Source organism: Gopherus evgoodei, chromosome 7, assembly GCF_007399415.2.
Source record: "Gopherus evgoodei ecotype Sinaloan lineage chromosome 7, rGopEvg1_v1.p, whole genome shotgun sequence".
Taxonomy (NCBI): Eukaryota; Metazoa; Chordata; order Testudines; family Testudinidae; genus Gopherus; species Gopherus evgoodei.
Genome location: NC_044328.1, coordinates 123969068 through 123993279, shown reverse-complemented (window position 1 = coordinate 123993279; position 24212 = coordinate 123969068). Strand labels below are relative to the sequence as shown.

General features: G+C 43.8%; 2 protein-coding genes across 7 annotated transcripts in view; one reads left to right on the top strand and one right to left on the bottom strand.

The window, feature by feature from the left end:
• The window catches only part of SLC25A26 (solute carrier family 25 member 26), a 141748-nt gene extending 136385 nt beyond the window's left edge, over window positions 1-5363 (top strand). For all 5 annotated transcript variants that reach the window (XM_030568728.1, XM_030568729.1, XM_030568726.1 and 2 more), the window contains one exon: window positions 1317-5363. In XM_030568728.1, the coding sequence (XP_030424588.1) occupies window positions 1317-1413 (97 nt within the window). In that variant the 3' untranslated portion in view covers window positions 1414-5363. The remainder of the gene's footprint in view (window positions 1-1316) is intronic.
• Window positions 4956-24212, bottom strand: part of LRIG1 (leucine rich repeats and immunoglobulin like domains 1) — a 143597-nt gene continuing 124340 nt past the window's right edge. The window contains exons 10-19 of one of the 2 annotated variants that reach the window (XM_030568724.1): window positions 19806-19877; window positions 18355-18426; window positions 16346-16509; window positions 14082-14402; window positions 13370-13651; window positions 12323-12742; window positions 10168-10290; window positions 9409-9573; window positions 7978-8289; window positions 4956-7755 (exon numbers count right to left, since the gene is read on the bottom strand). In XM_030568724.1, the coding sequence (XP_030424584.1) occupies window positions 7526-7755; window positions 7978-8289; window positions 9409-9573; window positions 10168-10290; window positions 12323-12742; window positions 13370-13651; window positions 14082-14402; window positions 16346-16509; window positions 18355-18426; window positions 19806-19877 (2161 nt within the window). In that variant the 3' untranslated portion in view covers window positions 4956-7525. The remainder of the gene's footprint in view (window positions 7756-7977; window positions 8290-9408; window positions 9574-10167; window positions 10291-12322; window positions 12743-13369; window positions 13652-14081; window positions 14403-16345; window positions 16510-18354; window positions 18427-19805; window positions 19878-24212) is intronic. The other variant, XM_030568725.1, reaches the window with a different exon arrangement.

The following is a 24212-nucleotide window of genomic DNA, read 5'->3' as shown; positions in this document are numbered from 1 at the left end:
TTGTACTTACATGCTCACGAGGGGGTTAAAGGGACATAGGCCTTAAACTGCCCACCATTTAAAATCTTCCATACAGTGCAGCAGGGCCCATGTGTACAGTGGTCAGTCCTGAGGTTCATAAACCCAATAAAGTGATTTATGGCCCACCTCGTCCAAGGGCTGCTCCCGCTACAGACGGGCTGTAGGAGCAGGCAGAACTACTTTGGCTACGTTGAAGGAGATCGGGTTGTGTTGTGATTGGTCTTCCTGTTGCTGCTCTACCTTGGTACCGTTTTTTAAATCAAAAGCTGGAGGAGTGTCATTTGCTCAGCAGTGTATCAGGGTGCTTTGCTTGCTGAGGTAAAGGGACCCCCTTCCCCAATGGAGTTTGGCTCTTATGCTTCTACTAGACAGAGTGGGTAGTTGTTAATCATTCGTGTTTTTGTTACTTTGCAGTGAGTGTAGCGAGTTTATTACCGTTCTCCCAATTCTTGTCTGTGCCAGTCCCCTGCTGAGAGCAGCACCGATACTGGATCTGGTATCTTGATTGTTCTCGCCTCTTTTTATAAAACACCGAATTACAGGCTGGGAACTGCCTGAAGTCTGATTATTTGTGTGCTTGAAGGAAGTAGAGGGTAAGGATGGTGCAGAGCTTAGGGTGCTACCCTGGAAATCAGGTGACCTGGGTGCAATCGCCTGCCCTGTGTGAACTTCGGCAAGTCTCTTAGGCCCAGATTCTCAATGGAAGTTAAGCACCTAAATGTTTGAGGGTCTAGGTCCTAGGCTATGGGTGGCGCAGTGTAGACTACAGGGATGTGACTTGCAGAGCACAAAGGGTTGTGCTGTGACAGCCCCGTGTGGACGCAGCTGACGTGAACTAAAAGGGACCTAGTTCGCATGACCACGTCCTCTTTCAAACAGGACAGTGTTAATGTGAACGATGCACCTTGTAACTTTGAGCTTGTGCCAGTGCTGTCCACGCGGGGCAGTTAGTCGCATCTCTTTGCATTCTGCCTTTCCCAACGCCTTCCACTGCATTTCAGCGCAGTGCAGACGAGTCTCTAGCCTCACTTGGTCGGTTTCTCCATTTGTAAAATGGGGATTCCACCTCCCAGCGTTGTTGATGATAAATAGAAACTGGGAGGTGCTCAGATCCGACAGTAATAGAGGCTATATAAGTACCTTAGAGAGGAGGCATTTCTGCACGAACACACTCAAGAAATAAAGTTGGTTTATACAGCCCTGCTAAAAGGTTGTGTGTGGAGTGACTAAAAGGGTAACATCTCTCACTGATAGTCCATGACAACATATGAAGCATTTTTTCCTTTCTCTTTCAGATTGTTTGCAGGTGTTGTCCCTCGAATGACAGCAATCAGTCTGGGAGGATTCATCTTTCTTGGGACATATGACAAAACTCGCCGCTTGCTGCTCTGATCTGGAGTAGAGATTCCTGTGAATCATAGCAAAGAGCCAAAGATCTGCTGCTCTCCAGAAAGAATACACTCATCAAAGTACTCGTGCTGCTTCTCAGGCTTCTTTATGTGGCCGAGGAGCTGGTCAACAGCCTAAACTCGTATTTTCACTATTAAAAGAAAAGTCCTTCAATAATCCAGTTTCCCTAACTTAAAATTTCCCAGCATGGAAAGCAGTGAAGTCATAGAGAGACTTGTGCCAAAAAAGTAACGTGGGGGTAAACAGCTAATTACAGCATCTGCAAACAGCATTATCCGAACTCGGGCAAGGTAAACGTTTTGTAAACCAAAAGAACATGGTTTGAGCAGCAAAAATGGAATAAATGAATTTTCATTAGTTAGACACACCTGATCCTCTGCATCGAGGCTGCTTTTAGTTCACTGGAGGAGTTGACATAGCTGCAATCAGCAGGCATTTAAAGACTCTAGAAAGTATTCTTAGTTGGGAGACTGCTGGGGAAAAATAATGCCTATTTGTTTCTGATTTGAGCTGTATTTTGAAAGTTTATCCCACCGTTTATACCTGCAGGTCCATAGCAAGTACTCTTATGTGGTAATCAGTGTGGGGTTTTTAATTAGACTCAGCTTTCTCCAGGAAAAGTACAATGCTGTATTATTTTATGGGTAGCCTGTCCAACAACGTTGCCTATGAAAAGAAATGCAGCTCCTGCCTTTTTTTCTCTTTCCCTACCAAAAGCTGAAGTGGATCTGGATTTGTAGTAGTGAAGCACAGAACAGGAGAGGTCGGGCTGCAGAATGCAAGTGACAAATAGAAAACAAGGCTCTTCTCGATGAAATGGCAGATTGAGCGTAATAGTTCTGAAGGGTGATGCTAGTCTGTTCTTCCTTTAGCATAGTGATGCTATAGTTAAAATCAGTTTGCGGAATATGCATAGGGCCATAATGAAAATCATCAATAGAAAGTCCAGGATTTTGAAAAAAATTAAATCTTGTCAAATTTACAGCAGCAACTTGGCTTAGTTACACCTTTAAAGAGCTGTATTAAGAACCTGAAATGACTTTCAGTTGAACTGAAGGCACTTCCACAAGAAGGTTTTGTAGAAGCATTGAGCAGTGAGGCAGGCATCCTAATAAAAATATATGCAAATATAATTGATAGAGCTAATACAGAGCCAAATTAAGCTATGCAGTAACAGCAGCAGCTTGGTCTGTACTACAGCATAGTTTTTTTCCCTGAAGAAAACCCTTTTGCTGTTAAACAAATACATGGAGAAACTGGCTGCCTTTAGGCTGGGTATGGAAGTTTAGCACTTGCTCAGAAAATGGGGAAAACTTGCAGAGCAAAAGGGACTAATTCTTGAAAACTGGAATTTCTACCTGTGGTTGCCCACACTCATCCCTACGGCAATTTTAGTCCCAAACTGGCTGGCTGATTCCCCTCCCTGCCATGATGCTGTAACAATACTGCAGGCTCCTTGGAGCACAACCCGTCAGGGCAATCTAGTTAATGACATTACACAATGTACTTTTCTCCATTGTACAGTTGAGCCCTTTTTTCTGGAGGGGAGAGGAAGGGGCAGGTGCAGGAGAGGATTTTGAATTCATTCGAAAGAGCTCTAGCTACCAGCTCGGAGCTCTTTATGAGCCTGAGTTTTGTTTGCTTTTCAGCAAGTACGCTGAGACTAGAGCATTTATTATTGTCGCAACAGGCCTCAAATTTATCTTGGGTCCATGTTTAGCGCTTTTGAAACATCAGTTCTGGAATCAGCCTTTTCTTATTATACATGTCTTACTACACCCAAAGTGAAGGATGGATGTCTAGACTTCTGTAATTACAATGCTCACATGTACCCCTTCCATAGTCCCAGCCCAAGCCAATGTTAAAATATACAGAGTGAGTATAGCAGTAAGTTAGAGTGAAATACATGTGCCTAGCCCACAGCCAAGCATTCAAAACCCAGGCAATTCAGAGTTAAGATTAAGTATACAACATAGCCAAACAGGTTAAGGTATGGCTATGCAAAGATGCTTAACCTGTTCTCTAGTGGTGCCATGTACTAACCATAGTAATGATCAGTGCATGAATGAGTTTGAATGTCTTTAAAAATCTGGACCACTGTTTCTTCATATATTGTCCCTCCTGCTGTGTGCCCATCTCTCGCACTGCACCCAATGGAAACTGGAAGTTCTTTCACAGTGGAGGAACCTCCCCACTGGTCGGTCGGTCTCACTTCCTTCTCGCCAGGCTTCTTGCTGTGGACCACAGTCTACGATGAAGGCCCATGAAAACCCATTGGTACTGCTATGTGCCCGAAGACAGGTACAGCTCTTTTCCTTTACCTGCCACTGATCATGCTGCTACGGCCCCTGATTTCTGAGGACCGATCTCAGGTACATGCCAGCCTCCCCAGATGATGCAACCCTGCACTGAGTGGAAGAATGGAGGGGGACTGATATGGGGCTACTTTCTCTGCAGGTAAAAAGCAACCAAGGTGGAGCATGATAGTGGTCACTGACATAAGGACCTATACTCTGTTCACCACATAAACTTTCTAGGACAGCATCCCACGTAATGGCCCAGCACTTCTTTCAGCAACTGGCTGGCTCTGTACAGCGAGCCATTGGAATCAAAGTAAGTCCCCAAGGTACCAAACTGAGGACATCTGTGGCTTGAGCACAGCTGGCGATGGCAGCTATAAGGGAGGAGGGCAGTCCGTGGTAGAACTCAATTCTCTCTAGCAGAACACTATTCATCATGCCCTGCTGAAGGAGAAACTTTCCCCATTCTTCATCACTGAAAGAGAGCATTAATCCTTAAAAAACAAAAAAGGTCTTCAATGACAGCCTATGCACAAGATACAACTGAGATTTAACTATATGTAAAATTTGAAAAGTTTGTTATTCCATAATTGAGGGCCAAAAAAAAGTTGTCTGACACTAGACACTACATTCCTTAAAGACCAAATTTTTATTGTATATTTTCAGAGAACTCTCTTCTCAAGAGCTGTATTTTTGGAGAGGCTACACGTAAAAGAAACCACACCACCCACACAACAAGGATTGAATACTTGCTTTAAATACAAAATTAAGCTCATCCTTAATTCTGAAACTGAAGCCTCTATCATAGGTAGTGATGGTGTTACGAGTGGGACTAAGGTAGGTTGAAGGATTCAAAAATGTAGTTGAAGCTGTCCTGTATGTAGCCCATCTGGTTTTGACGAGCAGTGGAGAAGTGTTTGCAAGACTTTTAGACAACTGATATTTTTTATATTAGAAATTTACTTCATATGAATTCTTCACTGTGTATTTCAGCTACAATTCCCAACTCTCCCAACCCAAGGTCATGTTTCTAGTACCCATTGTTGGTCTATCATACAGAACTTTGTCTAGTGAATGCAGTTTGACAAATGGACGTTTCAAAAAGGTTGGGTCCTGATATTAAAACATTTTCATTCGAAACAGAGAAGCGTGTAAGCAAGTGCTTGAGTTTTATTTTTTTCAGCTAAAACTCTGCAAAGCTCACTCCCAACAAAAAAGCTGTCATATTGTAAATGAACCTTTATTAAAGACACTTCAATGCCATTTGTTAGACACTTCAATATTTAACATTTTTTTCAACATACAATATTGTACCAAATTTCTAATAAATAACTTTGTACACAAAAGAAATACTTCCTCTTTCACATTGCCTCTCAGAAGCAGCAGATTCACATATTTAGTGGAAGTAACAACATGAAACAGTTAACGTTATTAAAAATACATTATTTTCAAATGCTAATGTGGCAAATGTGCTTAATATATGCAACGGTGATGACATTTCTGCCAGCAAAATTGGTCAAGGACGTCATTTGCATCTTCCTTGTGTATGTCCCACTGTTGTTTTCACTTTCAGAGTTAGTTCTAAAGTGTATTTGTCCCATGAACTGAGAAAAATATATGTTGGTTTATTTATTTACTATTGTGCATCTCTTTTGCTTTTGATTTGCTGAATAGTTAAAAGTTGGCACTCAACATAATTAGTCACCTGCCACAAAGTGCACATGTGTCTACAGTTAGAAACTGGGCTAGACAGGTAGCTGGTTAAATTATGCCCTATTCATAAAAGCCAGGGTCGGTGATAATTTACAGTGAAATGTGGTTCAGGCCACCCCTCAAAGGACTGAGAAATCAGATTATTAAGGGTGGCAGTCTTTGGAGGTGGAATTTGGGACTAGCTTGGGATAATATGGGTGGGTCTCATTGGCCCTCATTTAAAAAAGTAATAAGGTCTTTAGTATTTTTCTGACTCAAGGCCTTGATAAGGTCTCACTGCCCGGACTTCTGAAACCCGCAGCGAGTTAGTGTAGTGGCGTGAGCAGGATTTCCACCACACCCTGCTCTGATGAAACTGGCCTTTAGTTGCTTCTAAGAAAAAGAAAAAAACCAACCAACCTTCCCCCAGAGTAGTCATCACCAAAGTCTAGTAAACTTGTATTAGCAGAACTGAAAACAAACCAATCCATCCATCCACAGGTACCAACAGAAGCAGCCGTTTGAAAAATAAAAAGCTTCAGATTGAAGTTATAAATGACAGAGTCATTTGTCCTGGGTTTTTTTTTTAATTCATGGATGAACTTAAAGACCCTGTACCAACACGTAATACTCATCCCTTTAAATCAGCAAGACCACCTACCCACACATACTCTTGCTTCTCAACCAGTCTATTTCCGACTGGCTTGGAACTGTGGCACAAAGGGGTAATCCTGGGCCTGAAGTCAGTGTTCACATACAAGGAGATAGAAAACAATTACTGTCTGTGTGTACATGGATGTGCTGCAGATCAGGGGATCTATGTGCAGCAAAGAGACAGCCCAGGGAAAATAGGTCATGTACCTCAGGCATAGTCTGCACACAGCCAGTATAATGGTAAATCAAGGGTGTGATTTTTATTATTGGGACAATAATACAGCTACAAGCCCAGTATGGATGCAGTTATACTTCTATGAAGTTGTCTGATTCTAGTGTGGCTTACTCCCCTTTCCATACAGGAATAAGCTATGTTCACAGAATTACTTTTAGAGCAGTTTAACTGCATTCACACTGGGAAGGGCTGTGCCACTTTAAGTATACTGCTATAGTTACAATGGTACAACTTGTGGGTGTAGACAAGGCCATTTTCTTTAAGTCTGTGACAGATCCCAACAGAAAAACCCCATCCTTTACCTGCATGTATTTTTGTTGTTAACAATGATTTTGGCTTTCCTGTTTCCAAGTGTGCACAGTAGTTTAATTCAACTTTATGCCTCTGTGCTGTCTGCTGTAATTTGCAGACTATCACAGCTAATATTTAACCTTTAGCTCCTTTGCAATTCTGAAGGGTAATGAATTTTAAGTTCTTCCATAAAGAAGAAAAAAAGTCAGGTTGCTATGTATTACTTTTTCTTTTTTGGTAATTGCTTGGCTCTCCCTATAAACTCTATTAGCGTTTCTTTGAAATAATTTAAGATCTCAGTTTAAACCTGCTAAGTGCAATCAATTTCAAGGGGGGAGGGGATTTGTGCTAACTAACCCAATCAATGCTTGATCTAAAGGAATTTCCACAGCAAAGCATGACAATTCCTTTGAAACAGCCTGGGTTTTAAAGGTCTGCTTATGCATTAAGGCACCAGAATTCTCTCTCTTGAAAAATTCAACAGCAACCTGATACTGAAAACAATATTGCCAAAACTTTGTGAAGTTTCACTCAGTTATCCATGCACTAAAGATTAAAATAGCCTCTGTAAAAGATATATCTATATTTATATATAATATGAAAACTCTTATGTACAACTGTATCAAATACTTTTCTTTTCTCTACACAATTGTCCCTTGCATTTATGTGCTTCATATGCAAGTTAACTTTTGAACTAGTAATACTTCTCTTTGAAGTTTTAAACTATGTACAAACAGGTGACGCTCAAGTAGGAGTTTGTTCCCCACACAAGCTTGTTTCTCATACCTCATGTGTTTTCCTTTTCCTTGGAGAGGCTGTCAGTTCAAGAGTTGAGGTAGAAGTAAGTAGCCTAGGTATTCTGTGCAAAAAATTAAGGTCAATAGTAGGTTTGTTCATTTGCACACGGCAGTTTCTCCCCCCCTCAGTCCATTGATCGTATGGGTGGCTTAAACTCATGAGTTGAGTCCTGTAACTTGGGTAGGTGTCCATTGGAAAGAAGAGTTTGTTTAGCTTCAGCCTCACCCTGTATATCCAGTGATGTCGGTGAAATTTCAGGTGTCCCTTTTAGCGGCTTCATTGAGTCTTCTGAAGGTGAAGCTTTTAAGTGACGCTTACTATGCTCTGAAGCATTTGCCAAAGGTTGTGAAGAGCCTGTAAGAAAGTAAGGATAGTACAATGCTTAATTAGCTGATGCTCAGAATGCCACCATTACCACCACACACATAATAAATCATCATAATTCAAAACCAAGCACCGAACAGCTGACATTTAATAAAGATTACTGAAGCTTTCTAAAAGCAAGGCATGCCAATGAGAGGACACAGGACATTAATCTGAATGGTACAGGGACAGAGACCCAAGCAAAACACGTACCTTGTCTGTCCACATGCAGTGGCTGATTCATGCAGGATGACAGTGGCATTCTGTCATGGTTGCTGGGATACAGAGTATTATCGGTGTCCATTCTCTGACTGCTGAGAATCCCAACGCACTGTTGAGGGTGAAGAGGATTGTTACCTCTGCTCTTGCTCCTACTTGGCTCTTTTCTGCTGAATGCATTTTGCTGTGCATTATCCATAGTCTTAGTTGGCTGAGAATAGTATTCCAGATCCTTGGGGTAAATGTTGAGATTCATGCTATCTGTACTTCCGCTGCAGCCAGTGCACACAACTGGCAGGCCATACCCTTTGTGGAGGGCGAGAAAAAGGCAATAACTGAAGTTAAGTACAGTCAGTTTGAAGCCGTCATCACAGCATCATGCAAGTTGGAGAAGGATAAGACATCTCAGACCACCCCTCTGCCACACAGGAGTCACTTGAACAATATATTGTTCTTTGGTTTCCTATAAATCTAGTTAACGCCTGCCTTTTTCAGAACGTTGGATTTCCCAGTATCCCTAACGGTAGTTGAAACGACTGGCTCTGCCCCTCTAGCCCACTCCACACATTTATTTCTATTGCAGCTCGAAAGACACCTTATAGGTGTTATGTATTTATCCTCCATGGCTAGTTCCTGCTTCATGGCTGACCAGACAGTGCAGAAGAGGAAGGTGGAATTCTGCAGTAGCTGTTGCTGAAAAGGAGTGTGTTGCCTTTTGAGTGTCGTTGTTTTTAAAGGAACATCGTCAATTTAAATCACATTTCTATCTGAAAATATTTTGCTTATAGTTGGTAGGAATAACATCCAAGATGGCTAGAGGTGAAATAGGGAAGAGGAGGAAGTCTGTTTCCCCCCTGTTTATTTTATCTGCACTCGGTCAGTTAACTGGGTTTCACCATTTCCCCCTAGAGAATCAGATAGTTTCCCGTGCTGTCTGAGTGGCTCTTACATACAGTATGAGAGAGAGAAGATTTTTTAAAAATAGGAAAATGTGATTGGAAAACCACACACTGGCAAAGAGACCGAGGAGCAGGGGTAGTGCCCCAAACTACTTGTAACTTGATTTTTGAACTTGTGATTACTTTCAAGTTGACAGTCCCTTTATGATGCCTCTGATGCAAATGTCTAACACCTTCTGCTTGAAACAGCTTTTACATGTTAGGAATGGCTTAAAAACACCCAATCAGCTGCAGTGATGCTGATCAGAGTCAACAGTCTGCCCTTTTCTGGCTGTTCTTTAAGCTCAAACTACTGTGATGAAGAAATAAGCAAGAGAAAAATATAAATGCCGTATCAGCATCTGAGAATCACTCTTGGCATTTTTTTAGGCAACATTTCTTCTCAGTCTTAATAACACTCTGACTCTCAAATGATTTCTGATCTGTACTGACATGAAATGTCTTTGCAGATTAATGTGTTTTGTACCTGTCTTATCTGGAACAAGCATTCCATCAGCTGCGTCTTCTGTTTTCCAAGTGTCTTTATTATATCCTACACATAGCTTTGGCTGTCTACAAGCTACAGTGGGCGCTTCGACATCTGGACCTCTTCCAGCATCAGTCTGACACATACCTATAACAAAAGAACCAGCTGGCTAAAGATTACAACCATCTGCTCTTTCAATCAAAACATTCAGTGATTTATCATACTGTAAAAGGGACTGCAATGGAAATAGTGGATAATTCTGAGTCAATTTTTCAAGGAAAAAATGTTTTATAGACTAATGATAATCTTAATCCAGAAATTTAACCTTTCCACCCAACATGTTCTTTTAAAATATTGTTGGATGATGGCATTTAATTTGTAAGCCTGAAGGCAGGGTTTGGCAATGCCAATGGATTTTGTATTAGAATTTAGAATTAGAATTAGAATTATGTCCAGTAATTCTGGAGCCACCGAACTAGACCAATATTGGCAAAACCTCCCAGGCCTGATGAATGAGTAGTCACTAAAGGAATCTGTTTTCATGAGTGATATTATTATTGGGAAAAGTGTTTCTTCTGTATCCGCCAAGTGAGAGGCATGTCCCTGCCTGTGTCCCCAGTACAGTGTAGTAGCTAGGCATACAGAGCTTGCAAACAGCTCACAGTAAGAGCGGAAGAGTAGCGGGCACTAGTGTTTTCAGTTACCCTTGTCACACCAAGAGTGGATACAGCTTTTTAAATGTTAGAATCCAATTCCTACCATTGTTCTCTATGTGCCCATTAGGCTGTTGGCTGTCAACTCTGACGACCACTTCCTGTCTGTCAGAAAGAGTCCCCTGGGAGGACAGATAGCTTGGCACATCAGGTGGTACAATGGTCTCATCTGCAACAAGGTGAAGACAAATGTGAACCTCCAGTACTTCTATGCAAGGAGTTATGCTGTCAAAAACGGCTTAGGAGCATCAGTACCAGTGACTTTGGATGTCTACATTCTTGGGTGACATCTTAAAGCAGCCTGGTTCTTCAGACCACACTGAGCAGCCGCCCCCTGAGGGCCCCTTTAAGGTGGCACTAGTTGACTGTCTCAAAATTTAGGCATCACCAATCCCTAGGGACTTGTGATAATCCTGGTCTTTTGAAAATGGGCCATGGGCTCCTACGTTATTTAGGAGGCTGACCTAACAGCTTTCATAACTGCGTTAATAGAGAAGACTGCGGCCTGCATGCTTCCTATGCTCAAACAGAGCAGTTACAGTCTCCATGACTCTTCAGACACGCGTGCCAGGATTCCTCCTGTCAGTCAGAGGGGAATGTGCAGAATAATAAATGTCGTTTTCTGAATTTTTAATAAGGGTTGTCGGTGGCTCAGTAGCAACAAACTCCTTTTGTACCAGGCCCTGCCCCATGAAAACACCAGGCCGAAAGTAAACTTCAGAACTGGAGATGAACGATAACAACCAGCCAGGGGGCTGCTGCTCGGGGTGTCAGTTTCAGCCTGATTTTACTTCAGCCACTGTAATAAATATGTAATTGCCTTAACGTTATGCTTGCTCATCACCCAGCACAAAGCAAACAGGTTCAGGCAAATGCTCTGGGAGAGAAAAATGGATCCCTGAATCCTGCACACTGCAGCTCCTCTGGGTTTATTTTTTATTCTATGGAAAGGAACCAGAAAGGCAGAAAAATTTTAGGGGGGGCGGAAAGGCTGGGGGGGGCGGTGGGGAAGAGAGCAAAAACCAGCTACTTTCTCTCCATTGTAAGTGTCCTATTAAAAATTACTGCTACTTGAACTTATGAGGAGTATCTCCATGTTTTAATACATTTACTATTTCACCACAGCAACTGGCCTTGTTTTTCAAACAGCCTTCACCCAGACGGCAGCCCCAGGGCTAGTCCTGGGTCACGAGGCAGGTTCTACCACTGGCCAGTCCTGTCCCCCTCCCTCCCACAAGCTATGTCGAATGTAAACTCAATTCTATTGGGCACTAAGCCCCTCCTTTTCCAGAACTGCCCCTGTAACGAACTGACCAGACACCACTCAGAAAGGGGAAGAGAGAAGCACTGCAAGTCTCAAGTTTTAAAAAAAATAATTCAGTGTCCTGCAGCAACGACTGCATTTACAGCATGCAAACAACATTCCATCCAAACCTTCCCTTTGGCCATTGCTTTGAAAACCCCATATGTACTGCACCTGTTTCCTGAGAAGATTAAAGGGACATAGTGGAGGGCAGCAAATCCAAGCAAGGGATCAGACTGGGGTGCTCAGCAGCATTGGCTCAGAGTCCAGGAAGCTGGTCCAACAGGCCGAAACGGTGCTTCCACTGATTATTCCTCCTGACCTCAGGAGGGCCCATCCTCAAGCTCTCAACCTAATGCCATGAGTTTGGCACCCGGGTGGCATTTTTGGAAAGCCACTAGGCCCCAGAAAACTTCCTCTAGAAGATGCTGCACTTTGTCCGAAGGAACTGCTGGAGGTATCTCACTGCATGAGTTATATGTGGGCGGGTGGAAGGGCAGTACCTAGGGTGGAAACTGGGGTTTCCTCTATCACAAATGAGGCCTGGTTAACCCTGGAGGGTTAACCCAGATTGCAACACAGCTTCCGACAGTGGCCAGAGAAAACCTGTCAGGCTCTGAATCAGGAGAGGCTGTCTGCAGCTGGATGGGAGAGAACGTGATGAGCCAGGCAAGCCGTAAATCAAAGCACTGAACATTCTGCAACAGCAAGTGACAGCTAGTGCAGCTGGGTGCAGCTTCCTGAGCAGAAGCAGATGATACGGGGAATCAAATCACTGAGATAAGCCTTTTAAGTAGGAGTTATGCCTGGCTGGCGCAGCCGTTCAGCCACAGAAGAATGTTCTGGCACGCAAAGGTTTCCGCTGGCCCAAGAGCCCTTAGCCAGGATTGGAGCCTACCTGTGTTGGTGACGCTGTATTCTTCACTCTTCTTTCTGGTCTGATAGATGATGCACACCCAGACCAAAGATGTCAGCACAATGCTGCACACCACTGCAATGGTGATTATCCCCACTGTCATCCTGTCCTTCCTGCAGCCAAGGGATTGCAAGATGCTTACGTGGCTGTGCGCACGCTCCGTTCCAAGGGTATTGGACATTTCACAGGTGTATTTCCCAGCATCCTCCAGCACAACATTCCGAACGATCAGCAGCTGGTTGCCAGGGGTGAAATGATGCCTGTCAGTCACTACCAGAGGCTGGTCGCCTTTCAGCCAGGTGATGCGTGGAGGTGGGCTTCCCGTTGCTTTGCACTGAAGGGCCACTGTTTCACCTACAGACACTACGTGGTCTTCCAGTGGATGGATCAAGGACGGTGTCTCTACAGGGGTTTAAGTACAGACATTAAGTTACTAGAGGGTTTGTGATGACTCAGATCATCTAGAGTCGGCAAACCAACAGACCTTTCTGAAGACACAATTAGCAAAGTACTAGAGATTGGCTAAACGATACAGGTCTCATGTGCCAGCTTCCCCAGGGACGCCCCACTGCATGCCCATGTCTAACTGGCATAATCTGGGCCTTTATTAGTAGTTCTGCTTTAGTTTTCTTTCCATGTCTTACACAAGAAACCCATGCCCCAGGGTAATCGTTTCCCACTTTGGAGAAGGAATAACAACTGTCACATACCAATAACTTGTAGGGCAGGGAGGCAGAGTTTAGTTTCCTTCTGCATATTTCTCCTTAGCAGGGGAGGCAAACAGCATGGCCTAACGGGTTTCTCCTATAGAAGGCGGCTGACTTCCAACAGAAACAGGACTCATTTTCTCAGGTATCTGGGTCCTTTCATAGACCCATGACCTACGGACGTCACCCCACCTCCATTGTCCCATGAGTATGTCTATGGCTTCTGACAACTCAAGCATTCCCTTCTAAAACCCATTTTGGAAACTCAGAATGGTTCCTTTGCCTGCACTGCCCGGATCCCCAAGGAAGCAAAGCTTCTTACCTAGTACAGTCAGGGTGGCATTGGCCAGCACGGAGCCCGCGGAGTTCTGTGCCGTGCAGCTGTAAACGCCCATGTCCTCTATCTTCACATCCATGATGAAGAAGACATCATCGTCTGGCATGACATGCATGCGGCGCTCTCGGGCTGCTGGGAAGTCGGTGCCTCCGTCCTTCTGCCAAGCAATTTGTGGAATGGGGAATCCATTGGCCGCACATTCCAGCCGTGCTGTCGTTCCTGTCCGGCTGGTGATGTCATGGGGGGTTTTGATAAATGAAGGCAACACTGTAAAGGGAAGGGAGGGGGTAGAGTGACAAATAACCTTAGGGAAATGAGACCAGCCTTCCTGATGCCTGAGAACCCCCCATTAAACTAATTTCACTTGCTTCTGGGTTCAGTCTTCAGGGTATGAAACAAATAAAAACCATCCTCCCTCTAAAAGGAAATGTTATTTGAGACGTTCCCTCTTTCTAGTCCTTTCAGACTTTTATGCCTGCTGACAGAGACCCTACTGGAGCGGCTGAAACCAATGGGATGAGGCCCGTGTTTAGCAATGACTTGAAGTTAAGCATGTACTTAAGTGCCTGGCCAGAACAGGGTCATCACAGCAGGTGTACACCTATAACATGGGGCCTCCCAACACTGCAGGGGATACGGACGGCTGGATGACCTTTTTACCTACAAGAAAAGAATCTGAACCCAGCCTGGCGCTCACCGTTAACAGTGAGCCGGGCCTTGTTGGAGTAGGTGGAGCCGAAGTGGTTGGTGATGATGCACTGGTAGCGTCCCTCGTGGGCAAAGGTGACGTGCCGCAGGTGCAGGATGGTGGTGTACTCCATCACCTCACCGTTCTTGGCTCGCGCATGGGCAAAGTTCTCGATCTCAGAGTTGTGCAGGACCTCGTTGTCCTTCTTCCAGGCAAATGTCATAGGGGAGCTGCTACTGCTTGCGGCTGAACAGGTGAAGCGGATATCCTTGCCGAGAACGGCCATGGTCGTCTCTGGCTGAATAATAATCTGGGGTTTGGGGAAATCGTCTGAAAAACAGTGACAGCAGCTCAGCCCCGAACTAGGACACTGTGACCACTGTTCCTGGTCACAATTCTTGCCATTTTCACCTACAATATTATTTTAGCAGTGGATCCAGAGTCAGTCTAGATTTAATTAATAATGAGTACATTTAACTGGAGGAATTGACATGTCCACACATTTGCCTTTATTTACCATTGATGGGAAGATAAATGATCTCTGTGCAACAGAGTATCTGCTTGCTCTTGCAAAATGCTTAGTTTGTAGGGGCAGGCACCATGTTTTCAGAGTGTATGCATGCCTGCGTGTAATGCCTAGTGCAATGAGGGGCTGGTCCACTGACTGGGGGCCCAAGTGCTACCAGAAGACTTACACCACTCCTCTACGAAACGTCAATTCAAACAATAAGAGCAAATCTGAAGTTCAAAAGTAAGTTGCAGCCCCTAAGATTTCACCTCTAAACCACCCTTCCCTCAAGCTCTGGCATTAATCTGAGTTGAGGATGAAGAGGGTTAAAGTCACTCTTGCAACTGAAAAGCACTCACAAGCAGGGACATGATGGTACGAGATGTCTAAGCACAGCAGCTGTATTTGCCTGTCAGCCTTCCAAAGCGGAGGCCTGCGTATGCACTCGTCTGTCCTGGGTGACTGTTGGTTTTAGCAGAGTTCCAAGTAGTGTGGTTTATTAGATTCTGACAAACAGTGTAACTGACTATCGGAATAATGTTTAATTAAACAGCGATGCCTCTGGAGCTGGGGAGGACTGGTGGCTGGATGGCTTGGCAAGTCCTCTGAGATGTAAAGTTGTCCTTCCTAGAAAGGTTGATTTTGCAACTTTGTGATGACTTGCCATGGGGACAGAGCATTTGAAAACTCGTCTCTTCTCCTTTCAGACGGAAACAACAACCCCAACAAGCCCATTCAGAGGCAGGCCATCTCCGCTCTGATGCCACGTGCGTTAAGCATGTGTGTGTATATTTGTGCTCATCTGGATGTGGATGGAACGTTGGGTGAACCTTCACCAATGAAACGTGCAAGTTATGCTTTCAACTGAGGAAAGGGAACTTTCAAAAGCTACTCTGACTCCCTAAACTAGCATTGTAAAGAAGTAAGACTAAAATCCACATCAGTTAACAGGACAAACCACACAGAGGGTTCCAAAACCCGTGCCTTGTTTAGTTTCATGGTTGCTCATGCTTTCCTCCTTTGACTTTGGCCCAATTCTCCTACCACAGCTCTCTCCTGATCACTTTTTTAATTGGGAACAATTAAGAGTGTGTGTGTGTGTTCGTTCAGCTGTTCTGCATTTGCCAGGCTGGTTTGCAGCCACACTTAGATGTAATGGCAGCGAGCAGTTGGATGAAAGGAAAGCAGTAGTTATGATCCAAGCAAATAAAAATTAATCACAAACACACAAATCCAAATTTTAGCAATTGGCTGTTTCAGATTTAATGGATAAAACATCCATAAAAGAGCTTATATTTAAAGACTCCTCCTGCCACAATTTTTTAAAAAACCTTTTGTTCTTACGATTGAGGGGCAGCAATGGAGGGGAGGGGGAAGGGAAATCCAAAACCTAACAACCGACGCTCACAGTGCTATCACTCTGTGTGCAAATCCACAGCTGAAATCCTGCCCATATTAGCTCGCTAGGACCAGAGCTGCCTTCCTATAACAGTGGCTGGATTTATAACTGAACCAACTGTTAGTCCCCTTTGATTTAATACTCAGAACGCCTGGTAAAGGAATACACTAGATGCAAGCAATGTGGTTTTGGTGGGAAATAAATTGTAGCCAGTGACTAATTTTTAAAATGTAGGCTTGGGTTGGCTTTGATGATACAAAACCCCCCACCAACCCCAACATAATCACACAGTCTAGCAGTAAAAGAAAATTTTGGCCGAAACAAGACCTGCCATTCACACAGCCTCACACCCCAGACCCCACTTACCACACACAAAACTTTCTGTGGGCACAGCAAAAATGCTCTTGCTCTTGAGCGACTCGGGATGGGCACAGGTGGCTACCACAAAGGGCTGCTGCTCTTTCTCGGCTAACCACTGCGGCAACCATTTCAGCTGGCAATCGCACAGGAAGCTGTCGCTGTTTATGTGGCTGGAGGGAAACAGAAACGAAAACACTTACTTGTGACCCTTGCAAGGGAAATGCTGCAAAGCTCTGAGCCCTTTAAACCCACTCGGCAGTCCTCCCTTTCCCTTAGCAAAAAGGGGAGGATGGCTGTTGTGCTAAATACATCACGCTTGTATAACACCTTTCCTTTCCCTCCCTCCCAAAAAAATCTTACCACTTTATAAACACTAATTAACCCTTGCAACAACCCTGAGAGGCTGCCAAGTGGTGATTTACAGTTAGGTAAACCGAGGCAGAGAGAGATCTCGAAGTGAGGAGCCGAAATACCCTTGAGGATCTGGACCTGAGTAACCTTACCAAGGAGGCATGTATCAGGGACAGAGTCAGGCACGGAATCCAGGACTCCTGAACCCTGCTTGTATAATTCCTACACATGCACCTTCTCTGCCCACCAGAGTGTCAAAAGACTTTATCAATTGACTGCAAGGTTCAATCGCTGAATGCTGAAAGTGTTCTGTGAAGCTCTCTACTTGCAGCCGTTAGTAACCTATTTGGCCAATGCTAATCTTTAGTGCATTTCCGATACAGTCCAAGCCAACATGTCTCTTTCTCTCTATCTGTTTGTGCACTTATTTGTGCACCAGTACGACTAGGGAGTTCAAAAGGCATGTGGTCAGCTCAGTGAATTGTGTTTGTTGATTAACTACTGATACACAGGGGGAGGGGGGGGACAAACAGATCACTGGCTTTGTATACGTCCAACAACAACAGTGACTAACTCAAACAACAACAAAAATTTCTCAGCATTCTACTGGGAAGTTAGTGGCTACTGTTAAGAAGAAATCTTAGAACTCAGAAGATACTTCACTTGTGTAACTAGCTGAAGGCCATCAAAGATGGAGCATAAGCTTACTAGACACAATCACTTCAAACTCTGCAGAACAACCTGAGTAAAGCTAGGCCTGGATTTTGTGTGTTGATGAGAGATGTTCTCTACATAATTTTTAAAACACGCCAGGCCAAATTCTCTGCTGGTTTAACTTGTCACGGCCCTAAAACCAACAGTGCTCTGAAAATGTGCGTCAGCAGAGAATGTGGCCCTTGTGTTGGTTTAAGAACCTCTTACAAAGCACCACATAGACAAGTGACCATTAAAGTTCCCCCTCTACAGCATATCATAAAACAGCAATTTTTAGGCAAAGGCATTTCTATGAAACGTCACTAGCAGCGAAGAAGCGATACAAGTTTGACTTAAAGGAGTAGCACCAAAGCTCAAGCAGAGGTCGTGAACCACACAACTATACAGCGACTGGGGGCAGGATTTGAGATAATCAAATATTACAGCTTAACCTTTAGAACGCTGTGAGATGATGCTATGCATCTGTGTGTGTGTCTAGAACAAGAGAGAGCCCCAGTATTGAGTGAAAGTAGCAGTTCTGATAACACGGCCATGTTTTTACAGCTGACACTAGATGATGTACAATTCAAATCCACTGAAATATCAGCACAGTGCACAGACCCTAAACATAGGTATAACGGAAATGCAGGTCGGCCACCAGGAATTAAATAGCTCTTAGAGCACTGTGTGAGAACAAGAGATGGCTAACGGAACTGGATTTTCTGAGCGGAGATGGATAATTGCACACATGCTACCCACAGTTACTATGATCTAATTTCACTCACTACCAAGTGTGAGATGTGTCTGGACATCTGCTCAAGTGTAAAAATAACCTGTAGGGAAGGTTGGGGGCAGGGGGGAGAGAATTGTTTCCAATGGCATGTCATACATATGACCAATCTGGTATGACTCACGTACAGTAAAAGAAAGATCAGTGCTGGCTTAATGGTACCTACGGTCCAAATACTTACAGCTGCTTCAGGTTCTTCATTTTAGTAAAAGCTTCTGGTTGGACAGACCTGATTGCATTGTCCCTGAGGTTCCTGCAGAACAAAACCAGAGGCACTTTAAAAAAAAAAAATTAATGCACCAGTAACATCAAGAGACCAACATCTTTTCTCCAAGTTGGACAGTGGAACACACATTTTGTGGGATGCAAGATGGTTTGTATTTGTACTATTGAGGATCTATGCTATACAAAACACTTATTAACTCTGAGCTTAGACTGCACAGCCCACCAACGCAAGCCACAAGAAACAAAGAAACGAACAACTAATCATTCTGCGCCTCATCTACACTTTACCATCTCAGCCTAGACTACCTCCACCAGTCATTGCTCACACATCTACATATCTCCACCTCTTCTTGAGCACCCAGCCTTCACTTCCAAATCCTCATCAGGTGGAAATCTGTGTTGCTCCATTATCTTGAAAACAGTTGTCCTGAATAAGAGGAGGATATCCATCTATGTGTTTAATTATAAATGTTCCAAAGGGACATATGTCTGAGAAGATACCAGAATGTGTTTGGGAGGGGAACGTGCTTGTTCAGGTTTTCTAAAGCTAGTTTGAGGAACAGGGGGGCAAATATTTCCAAAAAGGAGTATTTTTAAATGCTTCCTTTTGCAGAAGTTCATCAATATTTTACTAAAAAACCACTTGTCCTTTGAAGAGGGATTATGCCAAAATTTGGACTCAAATCTCAGTCACTGAAGTGTGAAACAATAGGAGTTTAGTGTTGCTTTAAGTGCAAATCTCAGCACAACTGCAATTACAGCCATTATTGAGCCCTTCAAAACACACTTTCTCCTCGCTGTTTGTTTTGGTGCCAGTGCCCTAAGAATCAACATGATCAGCATCCAATAAATCACACAGAGCAACAAAATATTTAAACCTGGCTGAATTCGTAAGAGAAAACTAATGATGAATCACTGCGAGAGGCATCGGCCCTGGGAGGAGACGGGCAGAACTGCTTAGCAATAGCCAAATTGGTTTCCTGCAAACAGCTCAAAAAGTGGTTATGCTGAATGAGAGGTTTTGTTTCTATATCAGAAGCTCATCATTTTCAACATGTCTCGTCAGGGAGTTTGGAGGAATGCTGAGTTGGGGAGCGACAGCCAGGTCTGAAACACGACTTCGCTGCAAACAGCCTGCAGAGTAACCATATTATGAGTCAAGGAGATATTTATCCCAATACAAATCAAAAAATTAAGGGCATGCAAATCTGCCATATGTTCTGTAACTTTGTTCCTGGCGCAAAGGAAGGCCAAAGTTGAAGCTGACTTGTAATGAGAAGGAAGCAGCTGGCCCCCACAAATGGACCGGCTTCTCAGTTTACAAAGACGCTATTAAATTGCTAGCAGACCTCCTCAGCCATTTTTGGCAGACCCCATTCCAAACGGCAAAGGATGGGGGTTACTCACAGGTGCTCCAGAGCCTCCAGGCCTGAGAACGCTTTCTTGGCCACTGACTTGATCTTGTTTCCAAACAGAGTTCTGCAGTTTCCAAACATCCAGTGCCAGATAAACAGAAAGAAAAGGCAAAAGAAAGAACACAATTAGCGTGACTGTATCTGATAAAGTATCCAGTGTAAGGCACTGGAAATCTGAACTGCACAGAGATTAAGGGGCTGAAGTGTGCACATCTTCCCCTCCTGAAATGAAATACTTTTATCTGTATTACAATTTAATAGTGATGACAGTATGAAACAGAATGTGCCCTATCACATCAAGAGGCAGGTTTGTGATGGTACTTGGAAATTGGCTTGTTGAGTAACAGAAGGTCTCCTGTATTCTGCGATGGCTGATTGTGGACAGAATTAAGTGCAGTGCCAATTTAACAAGGTATTGGACTATCGCTGCAATACTTTCCACTTCTGACCTTTAGCAGAAGAGGAATCATTTATTCACTGCTGTTTGTCATGTAGGACAAGCTGAACTTCAGCACATACAGGAGCTGCAAGATCTTTAAAGGGGGCAGGTCTCTTTATGCATGTTTGTAAATTGCCTAACACAACAGGGTCCTGAACAAAACATCACTTGGTGAGTCCTGTCCCAAGGGACAATGAATGTATTTTCAAACTTCCATGAATGATCAGCATTCCTGTGGATCAGCATTCAGTGCTAATAAGCAGGAGATAATTGGCAGTGTTTTGCAAAGAACACAAATCATGATGCTCACAGCACCATCTGATATTTGCAAAGTACCAATTTTCTATAAATATTCACAATTGGCAATTATCAGTAGGATTTCAACAATCTCCACCCCACCATCAACCTCAGCCTAGACCAGTCCACACAAGAAATCCACTTCCTGGACACTACAGTGCAAATAAGCAATGGTCACATACCCTATACCACCCTCTACTGGAAACCTACTGACCGCTACACTTACCTACGTGCCTCTAGCTTTCATCCAGACCACATACAAGATCTATTGTCTACAGCCAAGCTCTAAAATACAACTGTATTTGCTCCATCCCTCAGACAGAGACAAACACCTACAGGATCTCTATCAAGCATTTTTAAAACTACAGTACTTACCTGGTGAAGTGAAGAAACAGACTGACAGAACCTTAAGAGTACCCAGTAGTCACCTACTACAGGACAGGCCCAACAAAGAAAGTAACAGAACGCGACTAGGCATCACCCAAAGCCCTCAACTAAAACCTTTCCCGTGCATCATCTAGGATCTACAACCTATCCTGAAGGATGATCCCTCATTCTCACAGACCTTGGGAGACAGGCCAGTCCTCGCTTACAGACAGCTCTCAAACCCGAAGCAAATACTCACCAGCAACTACACACAACACAACAAAAACACTAACCCAGGAACCAATCCCTACAACAAACCCAGTTGCCAACTCTGTCCGCGTATCTATTCAAGGGACACCATCACAGAACCTAACCACATCAGCCACACCATCGGGCTCGTTCACCTGCACATCTATCAATGTGATATCAATTCTTCCATCATGTGCCAGCAATGCCCCTCTGCCATGTACATTGGCCAAACCAGTCTCTATGCAAAAGAATAAATGGACACAAATCAGACATCTAGAATTGTAACATTCAAAAACCAGTAGGACAGCACTTCAATCTCCCTGGACACTCAATAACAGACTTAAAAGTGGCAATTCTTCAACAAAAAAACTCCAAGAACAGACTTCAATGAGAAACTGCAGAACTGGAACTAATTTGCAAACTGGACACCATCAAATTAGGCCTGAATAAAGACTGGGAGTGGATGGGTCACTACAAAAAGTAATTTTTCCTCTGCTGATACTCACACCTACTTGTCAACTGTTGAGAATAGGCCACTTCCACCTTAATTGAATTGGCCTCGTTAGCAGTGACCCCCTACTTGGCAAAGCAACTCCCATCGTTTCATGTGCTGTAATATATACTGCTTACTGTATTTTTCACTCCATGCATCCGATGAAGTGGGTTTTAGCCCATGAAAGCTGATGCTCAAATATATTTGTTAGTCACTAAGGTGCCCCAAGGACTCCTTGTTGTTTTTGCTGATACAGACTAACATGGCTACCCCTCTAAAATCAGTAGAAAGGTTCACCTAAAAAACTGAATGCCTTTAATAAACATCAGTAAAGGTCAATATTTAGATGGTTTCTTCCAAGCTCTTGCTATACAAGGTACATCTTTCAGATACACTTTTTATTACAGTTTGGTTCAACTGCATCCAATCCAGCTGATTATTGATTGGTCAGTTGAAAAGTCCTGCAAATTACCTGAGTTTGATAGAGTTGGCATCAGGAGTTCCAGAAAACAATCTTCAAAATGTGTTTGGGTAGTTCTGAAGAAATCCCATCAAGTTGTGTAAATAGCACCCTGCAGACCCCAGACCATTTAGTGGATAACACTATACAAAACTGATGGCACACTGAAAATCTGCAAAAATTAGAGCTCACTGCACTGGCTGGGTGATTAAGCAAGGAGACAGAATAAATTACTTGGAGTGAAATTTGTAGGTCTTGCAACAGCCTGAGTGTAGAGCCATGCATGGCTTGAGGATATAGAATCCACCACTGTAATGGTAGGCAGGGAATGGCGCAGCCACACTCCAACCCCTGGACTGGCGTGCAGATCATGACCCTTTCTGTACCCTACACAGAGATCTGTGGCCCCTGGAACCATGAATCATGGACACAGTAAAGTTTGAGTGGAAATCTGTTGGAGGACAGAGGCAAGCCCCCTGTTCCTTAGGGCCAGTGAGTGAGTTCTTGAGAGTATTGGTTTGCTTTTGCTTGCTGGTTTGTTTTCTCTGTTTTCAGTTTGCAGAGGCTAGTAGGGGGGCAGCATGCTGTGAGAGATGCAGAGCTGCTGATCCCAGTGGAGTCTTCCCTAGTCAGCAGGGCTATGAAGGCAGCCAAGGGGCCAGCCAGCAGCACAGGAGGCAGCAAACACAGCTGAAAACAGGGACTTTGAATGGGAATTTGGGGGAGGGGGAGGAGCTACAACAGCTACAGAAGCAGCAGTGGTTGTGACCCAAGGAATGGAAGAGACAAGGAAGATGATTAGATGTGGAAGCTGAAGGATATACATTATTCTGGAGCAGGCACCTGAAAGGTGCTTCTTTATATGAGCTGCTGCCTGATACATCTGATGGAAGAGAAGATCCAGGTTTGGAGATGCAGGTAGAAACTGTGGTTGAGTTTTGAAAGGGATCTGAATGGATAACAGAGGGGAGAAGAGAGGAGGCTGAAGAGAAAACTCAAGATTTGCTGATGCAAGCTTAACTGGAGAACTCCGAGAGTAGACTGGTGGATGAGGAAAGCAGCCAGAGGAAGCATGCGACCCTGAGAACAAGGTGGAGGAAAAGACAGGCTAGCAAAGGAGAAACAGAGCTGAGGAACAGGTTCATCAAGTTGAGAAATGAAGAGGTGCAGCAGGCAGTACCAGAAGGTAGGAGGACAAGGAAGAAGAGAAGAGAAGAGCCGATAGTCCTACAAGAGGGAAAGAGTTAATGGAGACAGCCAGAGTTCGGAGCCCCAGGAGGATAGAGGGTAACTCAGAGAAGGCTGAAAGTGAGAATAGAAGAGATTACAGATAATCTGGTCATGGCCCAACACCTAACCGAGTACTTTGCCTACATTTTTAACAAGGGTAATGAGGAGCTTTAGGGCAGTGGCAGGTTGACTAATGGGAACAAAGATGTGGAAGTAGAAATGACCGCATCCCAGACAGAATTCAAATTCAAATAGTTTAATGAGACCAAACTGGGGGCCCCAGACAATTTCCATCCAAGATTATTAAAGGAACTGGCACATGAAATTGCAAGCCCAAAAGCAAGTATTTTTAATGAATCTGTAAACTCTGAGGTCATATCCGATGACTGGAGAATTGCTAATATATTACCTATTTTGAAGAAAAGAAAAAAATGATCCCATAAGCTATAGGCCTGTTCATTTTACCTCAGTTGCATGCAAGGTTTTGGAACAAATTTTGTAGAGAAAGTAGATAGAGAAATAGAGGTAAACGGTAACTGGGATAAAATACAACGTGGTTTTACAGAAGGTAGATTATGCCAGACCAATCTGATCTCCGCCTTTGAGAAGATAACTGATTTTCCCGATAAAGGAACTGCAGCAAGGCCTTGGATACAGTTCCACATGAGAAATTATTAATTAAATTGGAGAAGATGGGGATTAATAGGAGAGTGAAAGGATGGATAAAGAACTGGTTAAAGGGGAGACTACAACGGGTCATAATGAAAGGTGAACTGTCAGGCTGGAAGGAGGTTACTAGTGGAGTTCCTGAAGGATCTGTCTTGGGACCAATCTTATTTAACGTTTTCATCACAGACCCTGGCAC